The following is a 13,812-nucleotide window of genomic DNA, read 5'->3' as shown; positions in this document are numbered from 1 at the left end:
TTTTATCCGCTTGGCTGAAACCTGACCACCTTTTCCTTGGTAAAAATGGTGTTTTCCGGGGAGCCTTTGTGGTTCAGTCGGTTAAGAGTCCGACTCTTAATTTTCTGTTCAGGTCATGATCTCACAAGCCCCACACTGGGCTCTGTGCTGACAGTGCGAAAGAAGCCTGCTTGGGATTCTCTCTCTCTCTGTCCCTCCCTAGCTTGCACTCTCTCTCAAAATGGATAAACTAAAAAAAAAAAAAATGGTGTTTTCTACTGGGCACACTGTCAGCCCAGCTTCCAGGAAAGCAAAGGAACAAACTTCTGCTCACAGGACTGGGCTTCCTGACTGCTTGGGTAGAATGGAGTTAAAGCTGGACTTGGTAGGCCCTGAACTTACACAGGCTCAGACGGTGGGCCAACAAGCAGTCTTCTGTCTGGACTTGTGCCAGTAAAACATACTGCCCAGACCTGCTTGCCTGTCTGCCTGCCACGAGGGAACAGAAGGGGGGGGGTGGTCTGTGCTCCTCTTTGGGATGAGGGGCCCCAGGCCCAGACCTGCTTGCCTGTCCGCCTGCCATTAGGGAAAAGAAGGGGGGGGGTCTGTGCTCCTCTTTGGGATGAGGGGCCCTGGGGAGGCTCAGTGGGGTGGGCGGGAAGGAGGCTGTGGCCAGGGTTTGAGGCAGGACAGGTGAGGCCTTGGCTCTCCAGGCAGGGCAGGAGACACACTCAAGCAGTGGCCCACCTCCTCCCCTGCTTTGTGCCTGCCTGGGCAGGGCCTCTCCTCACAGGTGACATCAGAAACCTCCATGGGGCGCCTGGGTGGCGCAGTCAGTTAAGCGTCCGGTCAGCCAGGTCATGATCTCGCGGTCCGTGAGTTTGAGCCCCACATCAGGCTCTGGGCTCATGGCTCAGAGCCTGGAGCCTGTTTCCGATTCTGTGTCTCCCTCTCTCTCTGCCCCTCCCCCGTTCATGCTCTGTCTCTCTCTGTCCCAAAAATAAATAAAAAACGTTGAAAAAAAAAAAAAAAGAAACCTCCAGACTCCCCTGGGAAGTTGTCTGCTGTGCCCTCCCTGTTCCACCTGCCCTCAATCCCCACTATACCATCTTGGACTCCTGGGAAAGCCGATCCTCGGAGCAGCCACTCTGCTTCCCCATAGGTAGGCAGCATGTTGGGCTTGAATCCTGTGCCCAGGTGACGCCTGGCTCTCCCTCCTGGGAGGGGATCGTGGGGAGGGGTCAACAGGAAACCCTGTGGCCGCAGACCTGCGTGTGAATGTCACTTCTGCCAGGTGTGATCTTGGGTGACAAGTTATTTAGGCTCTCTGAGCCCCAGTTTCCTCATCTGTGAGTGGAGTCCCTGACAGCGAGGCATAAACAAGGGTGGCCTGGCCACGAGCGAGAATGGAGGTTGCCGCAGTCACTCTGTGCTGTGCCCTCCAGGCTAGGACACCTGCTCGTCGCTCTCCCCAGCACAGCGTATGCCCTGTAAGCAGGCTGCACGCGGCACAGCAACTTCCCCTCCCCCAGCCCTGCTCCATTAGCTGCGATCTGGCTGGAGGACTTCCTCCTGCTGCTGGTGCCAAGTTCCCCCCACGGGGACTGTGAACCAGAGAAAATGCCCCCTGCCTACTACTCCAAGTTGATACCCCATCCTGCCTCATGCTGCTGTAATGCAAACGTGAAACTTGAGTTTGCTGCTCCTCCTTTCCCAAGGACACCGATGCTCCAGAAACGTAAATATTTACACTTAAGGCTTTAAGGCTCATAACTCAGAGGGGAGATGCTCACCCGCTGCCCATGTTTGTTCTTGGGGCCCTAAGAGCCCTGCGGTGGCAGGAGTGAATTCTCAGATGGACGATGATTTATGGGCCACTCCTCCCAGGCCAAATGGGGACGTGGTCCAGAAGCAAATGCTGCACATAAGGGGCTGGGGCCACGTGGGGAACATTCCAAGGCCCCTGGGATGACAAGGGGGGGCGGTGCAGGAAGCTCACCTACAGAGGAGAACCATGTAGAGGTAGCTCTGGTGTGTGGCTACAGCAGATGGGACTAGGCACCAGGCTGGAGGCAGTGATGTCTGGCTCCTCGGCCAGGCTGCGGGGTGACACAGGTAGATCTCACCCCGGGAAAGCCCTGCCTAGATTTCCATCGTGTGGGAAGGAGGCTCCCATGATTTCAGAGCAGGGGGCTCCAGGCTCCGTTTTTGACTGCAGGATCCTTTTTCCAATCCAACCTCACAGGAACCAACAAACCAGGATCAATGGGTGTGAGACGCCAGGCAGGAAGACTGACTACTTGTTTGGCCTTCTGGGCTGGGCTCCCACCACCACTGGCGAGGTGCTGCTGAGGGCTTCCAAGGAAGGCCCTGGGGGTATTCCTGCTGCAGGAAGGATGGCTGGTTAGCCGGCCATCTGTCTATCTACTCAGTCTGCTGGGCTTCTGGCTGAGCTCCAACCACAAGCGGCCCCAGAGGTCACAAGGTACACTCCCTCCTTCCCCTGCAAGTGCACTTGGTGCCACTGGCTGCAGAACAGAGGCCCACCTGGCCCGCACCTGTGCATCAGTAAACCAAATGCCCAGGACCATAGGCAGTGTGGAAGGACAGTTAGAAGGAGAGGTCTGGCCAACACACCATGCACAGGGCTTCAAACTAGGATACACTAAGAAGACAAAGCATCCCTCAGGGCAGAAAACAGCCTGGGGACACAAATAGGTAGATGGCAGGGAGGAAACCTGCCACGTAACAGAATGCCCGTCTCACCAGTCACGGGTACATGTGCTAGGACCACAGCGGTCCAGCTCACAGCTGCTGGCCTGGCAAAGAGGACCGTGTCTTACAGGCCCCATGGTGGGGAACCTCAGGCATGGTGCTGGGGGTCTGAAGAGCCAGTCTGGAGAGCAGCAGTCATCTCTAAGAGGGCTGAGGGCAGACCACCTGCCCTCCAGCCCACTCCTAGGGACATGTGAGGAAGGGTGGCCAGGCCTGGCCACTGCCACCTGGCCTGTGAGACGCTACTCCTGTCTGCAACAAAGCATGGGAGAAAAAGAGATGTGTCTAGACAAACTCGATGTTAAATCCAGCAGTCGATGAATTAAATATGCATGTCATGGACCAACGTGGATAAATCTCAACAACAAGGATGAGATTTCTTCAGAAATCAAGTAGAAAGCAAGTAGCAGAAGGTCAAGTACAGTCTGATGCGGGTTCTGGAAAGTGCGTCAACAGCCCTACGTGCTGTTCAAGGGATACACATCTGCAGTGAAAGTATAAGAAAGCGTGCTGAAAAGCATGAAATGCAGACGGTGGTGACGGGGGTGGGTGGCAGCCGGGAGCCACAGCAGGGCTCCCTTGGGACCCCTGTGTTCAACTCTCAGCCTGCAGTGAGGACAGGGGTGCCGGTGACACAGATCACAGCCACCACCAAGTCAAAACATGAGCCTGCCACATCATACCCGTCAACGCCTGTGGGTCAGCAGCACAGCCCAGGCGCAGGACAGATGGGGGTCCAGTGAGGAGGAAGAACTACCACATCCCTTGGATCCTCCGGGAGGCAGGTAGGCCTCTCTGTGCTTGGCCACAGTCCCCCCGACCCTCATTCCTGCCCTTGTCACTGAGCAAGCAGCTCCAGGCTGCGTGTCGAGGGTTCTCAGAGGAACAGTCAGGCGAGCTGCTGCTGACACAAGCCGCAGACAGCAGGGCCAGCCTGCACTGTTCCCACAGGCCATGATTATAGTGCCACTTGTGTCCGGGCTGTGGAACGGGGGCGGGGGCTTTCTGGACATCCAGGGAGCAAGCTCGGCAAAGCCCTTGATGGGAAGGAACAGGGTGGTCCCCAATGCCACAGCCCGGGGTGAGCAGGGGCCCTTCATGGTTGAGGCACAGCACATCTCAGGTTGTCACATCAGAAGGCCAGTGATACTTGGTGGCTGTCCCAGATACTGGGACCCTAGCTACCTAGACCACAGATGCTGTAAGGAAGCCCCCTGCCGGCCCTCAAGCTGACCCAGACAGGAGCCGAAAACCTAGCTGGTCCTGAAGGACCCCTTCCCTAACCCCAGAGAGAGGGGATGCACCGTGGCCTCTTATAAAAAAAGTCTCCAGCACCAGGCACAGTTCCAAGTACCCACCTCTGAGGCAGGTACTGTCACTATGCCCATTTTACAGAAGGGGGAACCGAGGCACAGAGGTCACATGGCCTGTGAGTGGCAGAACTGGGATTTGACCCAGCTGGTCTGGCTCTAAGCCTGAGCCCCCACCCTTGTTCTGCTGTCCACCCTGGCAGCCTGCTGTTACTGCTCTCCCATCTGCTTTGAGCTGTTTCCTCCCAGCTGGCTTCTTTGCTGCTGGGCTGCCTGTGGACAGCCTCCATCCTTATGTGCCATGGTGGGCGGTGAGAAGCTTCCGGAGCTGGCTATCTGCTGGGGTCTGGCTCGTCCACGGCCTCTTGCCACACCCAGGCAGGCAAGGAAAACGAGGCTCAGAGAGTTCTGGGTGTATGCAGGTTCCAGACTGGTGTCACTCAAGAGGTCAGATGTCCAAGTGTCCACCCTGGTGCATCAGTCTCCAGAGACACCTGGGTCCCCAGCTCCTGCCTAGCCACTGACCTCCTTTGACTCCACAGCTTTATAAACAATTAGCCCCAGAGTTTTAATCTCTCGAGTTACTATCTTTCCAGACAATTATTGATTTGCTGCGATGCCTGCCCCTCCCCCCGCGTTGGGTCTTTTAACGTTGCCTGTGTAAACACGCGGAGGCAGCTGTGCTGCTCACATGTGGCCCTCACAGAAAGGCTGGATGCACGGCTGTCAGGGGCTGCCTCTCCCCAGAGCCCCGCCACCACGGCCCTGACACCACAGCTAGCCTCATGCTGTGCTGTGGCAAGCCACTGGCACTCCACTTTATAGATGAGGAACTGGGCCCCACTCCTGGGCCATGAGGCCTGTGTCCCACCTGGGATCACAGAATCTAAGGGGTTAGAGTGACCACAGCTCCAACAAGACACGAACACAATCTGGGGCTGGATGAACCGTGTGGCCACAGGAGGTCACGGATGACAAGTCCCTGGTTCTTCTACAGAACCAAACAACAAACTCCATACCCCTGTTTTTGAGATGCAGAAACAATCTCACAGAGATGTTTCGCTGTGCCCACGAGACCCACTGGCTCAGACCCAAGGTGAGAGAGGCTGCCCGAAAGGAATCCAAGAGCATGTCCCCACATGTGCCCGTCCTCCCCTGCGGCCTCAGAGACCCATCTACGTAGAGAGGGCCCATAAGGTCCTGCAGTGGCCATGTGGAACTCGGTGTATCAGTCCCCACAGGTGACCCTGGTGAACTGAGGCTGCAGCCCCAGCGTGGCTGGCTGAGTGAATGAATGGACCAACAGCCTGTATGGGGGTGAGGCCTCTGAGCGGTCCGGCCACTCGGGAGGGAGCCTCAAGAGTGGTGGAAAGCAGTCAACACTGCAGGGAAGGGCTGCTGGCTGGCGGGAGTCTGGCCAGAGGCAGCTGTAGCTGTGGGACAGAAAGGATGCCTGGCTGGCTTCTGTTCCCTCATCAAAGCAAACAGGCCCTAGGCCCAGGCCGGGGCAGGACGTGTGTGTGTGTGTGTGTGTGTGTGTGTGTGTGTGTGTGTGTGTGTGTGTGGTCATCAGCGGCTGGACAGCCCATGCCCACCACCCGCCTGCCCGACACAGACATCCTCTAACGTCTGCCCAGGTCCTGCAGCCCGGGATTAGCACAGTAACTCTCTGGTGGATGGGTATGTGCATGCCACACTTCCAGAATAGCAAGCCCTGCCAGCTAGCGACTTGGAACACAGCCACACCAGGGAGGGGGCATTTTACCTAGTGAGGAACGGAGAAATGAGACCACAAGTCCCATAGGCAGAAAGTGAGGCCTACATCCAGGGGCAGATTGGACCCTAATGCCTGGGCCCCTGTCTGTCTTTCTGTAGCTGGGACAGCATCTCACCCCTGGCAACCCAAACAGAGAGCAAAAGCTTAATAGGAAGAGAAGGAGCCAATGGAGTTCCGGAAGAGGCAAGAACGAGAGTCTGGAGAGATAACTTTCCTGCAAACACATCTCCTCAGCTGTGAGTGCTGGCAAGTGAGGCTGACGTGCAGACCTCAAGGAAGAGGAGAGCAGGGCTGCCAATGAGAAGCGTCCACATGGTTATCGGTAATTGCTGAGAAGAAGTACTCAGAAACCATCTTCTTGGGAGGGAGCCTGAGTGCCCTTCCCGCCTCCCATCCTCTCCAAAGACCAGCTGAACTGAATCCTGGCCGGAATCACACCACCTCTCCAGCAGGCCCAGGTGGCGGGCTGCTGGCTGCGGGCCCTCACGACCACCTGGGAACAACCTGCAACGGGCACTGGGTGGGGGTGGGGGCGGGCCCACTGGCCGGGCTGCGCTGGGGGCCCCCCCGAGTGCTGCCAGCAGTGCCAGCATCGGCTCTCCCTTGCTGGAGCCAAGAGGATGCGGCCTGATTCTTGTCTTGCTGCTACTCTGGTGAAGGCCACCAGATGTTTTCCAGTAAACTAACGACACAGGTCTGCCTGTGAAATTGGCTGTGTCTGCTCTGGGTCTGGGGAGCTGCATGTGCTGAACCTGGCTGGTCTGACTGAACTGCTGGCTATTGTTCTCACCCAAAGACAGTCTTCCCGCCTGGGGGTGGGGTGGAGCGGGACACCCAGGCTTCGGAACAGACATCTCAGCATCAGCTCCTGGCTCTGCAGGCTGAGGGACTCTGCAAGTTCCCCAACTTTCTTGGGCCTTGACTTCCTTATGTGGAAAACTGGGACAATCATCAGATACCTGCATTATTGGGGTGGTGGGCCACATAAGATGACCCATTCCAAGAAGCCACCCAGTGCTTGGAGGACAAGAGCTAGCCTATCTGCACCCTTCCCTCTCTGGACTCTGGCTTCCTTGGATTTGGGTCCCCAGAGCCCACCACGCCTTTCCTTCAGACCCCAGATGTCAGAGCTGCACCTGGCTCTCCCAGCAGGGGCTGAAGCCAACAGCTGTGGCCAGATGAGCAGGTGTTTGGGGAGACTGGACATGACCCCTCCCCAACCCCCAAGAGTGCATGCACCAAGCAGGGCTTTTAGATAAAAACCACAGATAGACACATTTTGCTGGTTTAAAAAATAAACTCTTTTCACACCCACAACGATATCCAATACCAACCAAGGTGCTGCTCAAGTGGGCACTCAAATACCACACGCTGCAACATGGTAAGGGCAGACTTTCCGAAAAGTAACCTAGTGTTTATGCTGAGAGCATTTAAACCTGCAGATCATTCAACTCAGAAATTCCACTCCTAGGAATTTACAAAGGAAATCAGAGCTACGCAAAACATTTGCACACAACGACACCCACTACAGCATTACTTATAGTAGCCAGAGACAGGAAATCTGCACATTTAACGACAGAGCAGGACTAACAACACACCCGGCTGGGGGGGGGGGGGGGGGTGTCACCTGCAGCTACTAAAATAGTAAATTTTTAATAACAAAGAACAACATTTATAGAAAATTTATATTATGGTTTCAATTACAGTGTAAAAAAAAAGATGTGCGTGAGGAATACAGTGAGTTTACTTTTCTCTTTTATGTTTTCCTCTCAATTATCACACAGTCATTACAACAACAACAAAACCATGAGATGTGAAAGAAAAAGACTCCAGGTCCTTTAAGGATGACAAAACCAAGCCCCCCAACCACCCTGACCTGATCACCTGCTACTCCTCAAGATCAGCAGCAAACCTCTCAGACCTCCAACGGAGAAAGAAAGAAAAAGACAAGGAGCCTCACAGGCCCAGGGGCGGGAGCTGGGCCACTGTCCCCAGGGCTCTCTGACCCAGGAGCGACAGTCCCCACAGCAGAGCAGGCCCTGCCACAGTACAGTGGGCCAGCCCACTCTACACAGCCCCAGGTTTTACAAGTGAGGTGCCTAAAAGGACAGGAAGCCCTGGTCTTGCAACTCTCAGGTGCTTTAAAGAAAACACGAGTTACAGAGAGAATTCTACAAACTGAAGAACCATTTAAAATAATCATCAGTAAGCTATCTAAAAATTTGCCTTCTCATGCATTTGCCTAAAAAGTTTTGTTTTGAATATGAATGAAAATGTAATTCTGAACATCTTTTCTTTTTTAATGTTTATTAATTTATTTTGAAAGAGAGAAAGATGGAGAGAGGGCGAGCACAGGGGTGCATCCGTGCAGGAGAGGGGCAGGGAGGGAGGGAGAGAATCCTAAGCAGGCTCCATGCTGTCGGCAGAGTCCAATGTGGGGCTCGAACTCACGAACTGTGAGATCATGACCATTAGCTGAGATCAAGAGTAAATCAAAAGTCGACACCTGACTGACTGAACCACCTGGGCACCCCCTAATTCTGAACGTCTTGATCTCAGATTCCCTTCATCTCCAGGCAAGGCCTCCGCAGGTGATTCAGGCCATGATGACAGTCTATCCAGGTCCCCTAGGGGGCTAGGCCCTATATATGGGTCCTAGTCATGGGCTCTGGTTAACATCTGTCCTGCTGTAGGCAAATGTGGGTTTTGTCCCTTGATCGCACGTAAGAAAGTAACTGTGAAGGCAAGTTGGGTGTGGAGTGCCACAGAAAGAAGTGTCACAGAAATGCCCAATCTTAAGTCTGCCCAACCTGGCTGGTCCCACTGAGGGCCCCTGAAGCCCTGTGGGACTGGCACTGTACTCAAGGCTGACTTGAACCTGATTCACTAAAAGACTCATGGAAGGGCAGCTCCTGCAGAGGGTGTGGGACCAGGAAGAGAACATTCTAGTTGGTACCAACACGTGGGCAGTACCCACTCGTCATCTGGCCAGTGCCAATGTGCTGTGGACATGCCAGCATAGCAGATGAAGGACGGCCAGTGGCATCTAAGGCAGCAGGGTGCTGGCAGCGAAGGCTTCCTGGAGGAAGGGACAGCAGAGCTGAGGCTGAAGGGAGAGGAGGACCCAGCAGCAGTGGGCAGAGAGCACAGCATGCTGGGGCCCAAGGTAGCAAAGGCTGAGCTGACAGCAGATTTCTGGAACACAGACAGGAATTCAGGAGAGTGGAGGGTGGGTGACCAGGGCTAAGAGGACACAGGCTACCAATGCTGCTTCTACATGGCAACATTATAGATTGCAGGGAGCCCACCAGGGGCTCCTGGGGTGGGGGTGGGGGACTGCTGCACAGAGGGCCTGGCTGGGCCAGGGAGGCGGCCTGGAAGTCATACTCGGGACCCAAATGCCCAAGGGGGCTCCAAATGAAGCCTCCACAATTTCAGGAACATTTCTGGGGCAATCCAGACAAGGCCCTGACTGTCCCCTTCAGGCACATGGGGAGAGGTAGGAGAGACATTCTGGCTCTTAGGAGCACTTCTGCGAGTCTCTGAAGCGACACAGGAGCATGGGGTGCTGAGACTCTAATCAAAGTGGCCCCTGGCAGCAGTTGAATACCTGTCTGTTGCGCTGCTCCAAGGTCAGTGCTTCCTGGAGTGGGGCTGGGGGTGGGGGTGGCTTTCAAGCACATTGGCTGATGCTAGGTCAGGTGTGGCAGCCCCCTCAGTGGACACAGGACATAAGAGGGACCTACAGACACTTGGCTCATATGCCTTTTCCTCTTTTAACTCAGGAAGCACTGACCACTGTTAGAAATTGAAAACTGTATTCCGGGAAGGTGTGTTTCTTCACCTTGAAGTCTGTCACCTCAACACCTGCCCAGCTTAGAACCCCCGAGGCTGACGCCGTGTGATGGGGTAGTTCTGGAGCCGTAGAAACCCCCACTTCCCTGAGCCACAAGGCCTGCCTCTTCTAGGCCCCTAAATACTGCAGACACTAGCACCAGGAGCTGCAAGAGGCTTGGCGGAGTTTCTAGAAGCACACCTCATGGCAGGGAGGCATTCATCCAAGCCCTGCAACATGCTTGGCCCTGGAACCCAGGGAGAAAGGAAGGGTCCTCACCCTAGGCCCAGACACCCAGGGACCTGTCAGGGCAGCTCTTGGAGGCTCCCCCCCCTCCAGTTAACCAGCCATGTGGTCACTCCAGCACCCTCAGGGCCATGGGGAAGGCAAGCCGTAGCCTGCTGGAAGGAGGGTGAGGGTGAAATCTGGAGCTCCCGAAACCAGAGATCCCACAGAATCTGGGCACTGACGAATTCATCCAGAGAGGTGCTGGGCCGGGGGTCGGGGGGCAGATGGGAGAACTGCATGCTGACCTTCGAAGTACCTTGGTCCAGCTCCAGATGAGGGGAACACTCAGCAAGTGAACCTCAGTTGGATGGGCTTGTAAATGCACAAAGCCAAGATTACCCTGGGCTCTCAGGGAAGCTCATTAAAAAAGCAATCTACCTAGCACCTGGAACAGAAATGAAGGGGGGGAGAGCACACAGAAGATGATGCTCTGTCACCTGCCTCACACCACAGCCCACTCCAGAGTGGACAGCAGAGGGAGGCCTCCTGCGAACCCCGGAAACCCCTCCTCCACTGGGCCAGCATGCTGCTGAGCTCAGCAACTTCTAGGCAGAGGGGCTGGCAGCCCACCACAGCAAGAGGCATCGGCTGACTAGGCACGGCTTTTTCTATTCTTGCTCAGACACCCACCCTGAGTGGGGCGGTGCTGGGCCTCCCTCGTGCAGCACCTGGGGGGCCCCATCTGCTCCACTTGGTCCCCCCACTCTTGTCTGGAAGGGTGGCTGGGCCTCCCGCTCTGGTGGACAGACTCCAGAGAAGGGAGGTCAGGGGCCCTTCATCCTGGTGACCTGAAGGGAAACAGCCTCAGGAGACAGGCTGCAGGAAGGGCGTCCGGTTGTACAAACTGGATTCAGGCCTCTAGGCAGCCCCCAGAACAGGTTCTGCACACTGTCCCCTCTGGGGTTCGCCCAAGCTAATTCCCTCTAGCAGACAGGATGGTGCCCACCCCCATCCTCACTCCTGCAGAAAAGGAGGAGGCCTATGTGGCTTGGTCAGTGCCTAGTTCTTAGAGCCTACAGCTCTGGTGTGTCAACCCCAGACCTGGCTCAGTCTAGTACAGAGTGGCTGGATCACACCAGGAAAGCACACCAAGTGCTGTACAGGAAGCAAGGATTTAAGGCTTTGGAATGGTAGATTTGTAACCACTGGGGCCTTAAGAGACCTGGAACATCACCTCCCAGGTTCCGAGCTGCTAGGAGCAGGGGATGGGGCAGCCAAGGCAAAGTAAGATGACCTGTGCCCTCAGCTCTAGGGCCCTCATTTCCTCACAGTCCGGGAAAGACCACATGAAAAGGACTGAAGAACTGAACAGGAGAGCAATGCCATGGACCACGTTCAGCTCTGGACTCGTGAGATACCCAACCTTTATCCTCCAAACACACCAGGGACCCTGCACCCTCCTGACCCAAAAGTATGCCAACAAACATGATTTACAGAGGTCACAGAAGCTATCCTACCCCCAGCCTGTCTGTAAGTGCAGTCCTGAGGCAAATATGGAAGATAAACAAAAGGCAGGCAACAAGATCTCACTCCCGGCCTTCCCCAGCCCTGACGTCTTGGGGAAAAGGCCCCTAGGGCACTAATATGAGCTGGAGGAAGAGAAGTCAAATTTTAAGCACTGGAAACCCAGCCTAGCCTCCAGGGTTGTGGCTACAGTGTACTCAGCAGGAAAGCTGTCCCCCAGAGGTCAGCCCTGTGCCTCTGACCTCCACAGAAATGGGGGGCTCCCAAGCAAAGTATGTGGCTGTACAGGTCCCCCTGACCAACTCAGCTCCCCTAACCTAGCTGTTCCTTTGCACTCCTCTTTGGGAGGGAGCTGCCAACTGGTTCTGGCCCAACTGTGAGCACAGGCAGCACTGCCTCCTCCCCGCCCCCAGCCCCAGGTCACACTCAGGCCTTTGTTCTACCTGCACACACGGGCAGGCAGAGCCAACCCCCTTCCCTGGCAGCTCCTCCCCAGCTCTCTCAAGGCAGGTTGGGGGGCTGGGGGGCTCACAGGTGCAGGCGGAAAGGCACTTCACTTGTCTCACTTCTGCTTTGGGTATGCGAGCGGCCATGGTAAGCGAACACTGCAGGTGGGCTACACACACCAAGGAACCCACTTTCCCACCCGACCCACGCAAGGCCAGCCTGGACCCGCTGCTGGGGAGAGCCAGATTATACACTGGCCCGCGGTGCAAGGCAAGTGATATCCCCAGGGCAGTGGCCAGTGACCCGAGGGAAACCGAGGCTATGCGCACCCGGCGGGGCGCGAGCGGTGGAGGAAAAAAGTAGAGAGGCGACGCGGAGAAGGTGAGAATAGAGGGCAGGGTGACTACGGGCTGGGCTGCAGAGGACCAACTGGGAGCCTTGGGCTCCCAGCAGGTCGGGAGGGGGTCCACAAGCGGCCCGCGGGGAGGACAGGAGAGGGGGGACGGCGAGGGCAGTGCGGGCCCAGGACAACCCGGCGGGGGCATGGCCCGGGGCTGCAGCCGCAAGCTGGGACCCGGCCGCTCCGGGCGCTCACCTGGGCGTGCGCAGCGCGGCGGGGTCGCGACGGTCCAGCACGCCGGGCACGCAGTTGGTGAGCTCGGTCCAGTCGGCGTGCAGCCCGCAGCTCCAGCCCGTAGAGAAGCGAGAGAAGAGCCAGGTCTCGCGGCGGTTGGGCCGGTAGCAGGTGCACTTCTTCTGGCCGGGCCGGCAGTCGCAGGGCACCTCAAGGCGCACGTTCTGCACGAGGTGGCGGCCGAAGGTGGTGCCACCGGTCTTCTGGATATGCAGGAAGACGATCACGTCGTCGCCCTTCATGTCGAAGCGCAGCGAGCGCTCCAGCTCGCGCACCGGGAAGTAGTACTTCTTCTCGTAGTGCGGGTCGGGCGTGGGGAAGAGGTCCAGGTCGTCGGGCGGCGCGCGGCCGCCGGGCGCGCCCAGGCTCAGCCCCGGGCCCGCGTACTGGTACAGGATGAGCATGAAGCACGCTGAGCCCGCCACCACCAGCACGAACTTGCTGGCGCGCTCAACCATGGTCCTGCCGCCGGCGCGCCGCCGCCGCATGTGTCACCATCGCCGGCGGCCCGGGCGCGGGGCGCGGGGCCTGGGAGGGCGGGGGGGCGCGGGCGCAGCTGCCTCCTCCGCCGCCGCCGCCCGCGCTCCGGCCCGGCCCGGCTACTCGGCGCCCAGGCCGCCCGCAGCGGCGCGGGCCCCGGCCCTGCGCGGCGCCATGGCTGCTCTCCGCCCAGACCCGGCTCCGGCTCCCCGGGCCCGACCCCGGCTCGGCTCCGGCTCTGCTCCGGCCCCGGCCCCAGCCCGCGCCCCCTGCGGCCCGCCGCCGGCCGCTCTGCTCCGCGCCGCGCCGCGCCGAGAACGCTCTGCGCCGCCCCGCGCGCCGCCGCGTCTCCGCAGTCCGCCGCCGCCCCGCCCCGGCCCGCCCCCGGCCCGCCCCCGCGGCGCCTCTTGCCGTCGCCGCCCGCGCCGGTTCTCGGCTCCGCCCCCCGGAGCTCGCGGGGCCTCAGGCCGGTGCTGGGCGCGGGACCCGGTCTCGGGCAGCGGCCAGACGGGGAACTGATTGCTGTCAGGGAGGCCGGCGGGGGGCGGGGGGGGGGGGGGAAGCGACTGGGGAATCGGGGAGCAGGCGCGCGGCGGCCCTTCTGGGCAGGAGCGGGGAGCGCAGCGGCCGGCACCTCTGGCGCTTGGGGCTCCCTCCCTCCACGTTCCGGCCGCGCGGGGACTACCCTTCCGCGCTCCTCCGGAGGAAAGCCACTGACCTTGCACGCTGGGCGCTTCAAAGTTCCAAGTGCGAGAGGGCCGAGGCCGAGCTGCCATTGGTGCGACCTGCGGGCGGTGGGGCCAGAGCGAGAGGAAGAGAAGGG

The 13,812-nt window shown here is 58.2% G+C and overlaps 1 protein-coding gene across 1 annotated transcript in view; it reads right to left on the bottom strand.

Annotated features, from left to right (window-relative positions):
* The window catches only part of HS6ST1 (heparan sulfate 6-O-sulfotransferase 1), a 46,618-nt gene extending 33,321 nt beyond the window's left edge, over nt 1-13,297 (bottom strand). The window contains exon 1 of the mRNA XM_023259197.2: nt 12,471-13,297. Coding sequence (XP_023114965.1) covers nt 12,471-12,997 — 527 coding nt within the window. The 5' untranslated portion in view covers nt 12,998-13,297. The remainder of the gene's footprint in view (nt 1-12,470) is intronic.
* Nucleotides 13,298-13,812: the final 515 nt, after the last annotated feature.

Source organism: Felis catus, chromosome C1, assembly GCF_018350175.1.
Source record: "Felis catus isolate Fca126 chromosome C1, F.catus_Fca126_mat1.0, whole genome shotgun sequence".
Classification (NCBI taxonomy): domain Eukaryota; kingdom Metazoa; phylum Chordata; class Mammalia; order Carnivora; family Felidae; genus Felis; species Felis catus.
The sequence above is the reverse complement of the archived record's forward strand: the minus strand, read 5'-3'. Positions and strand labels throughout refer to the sequence as shown.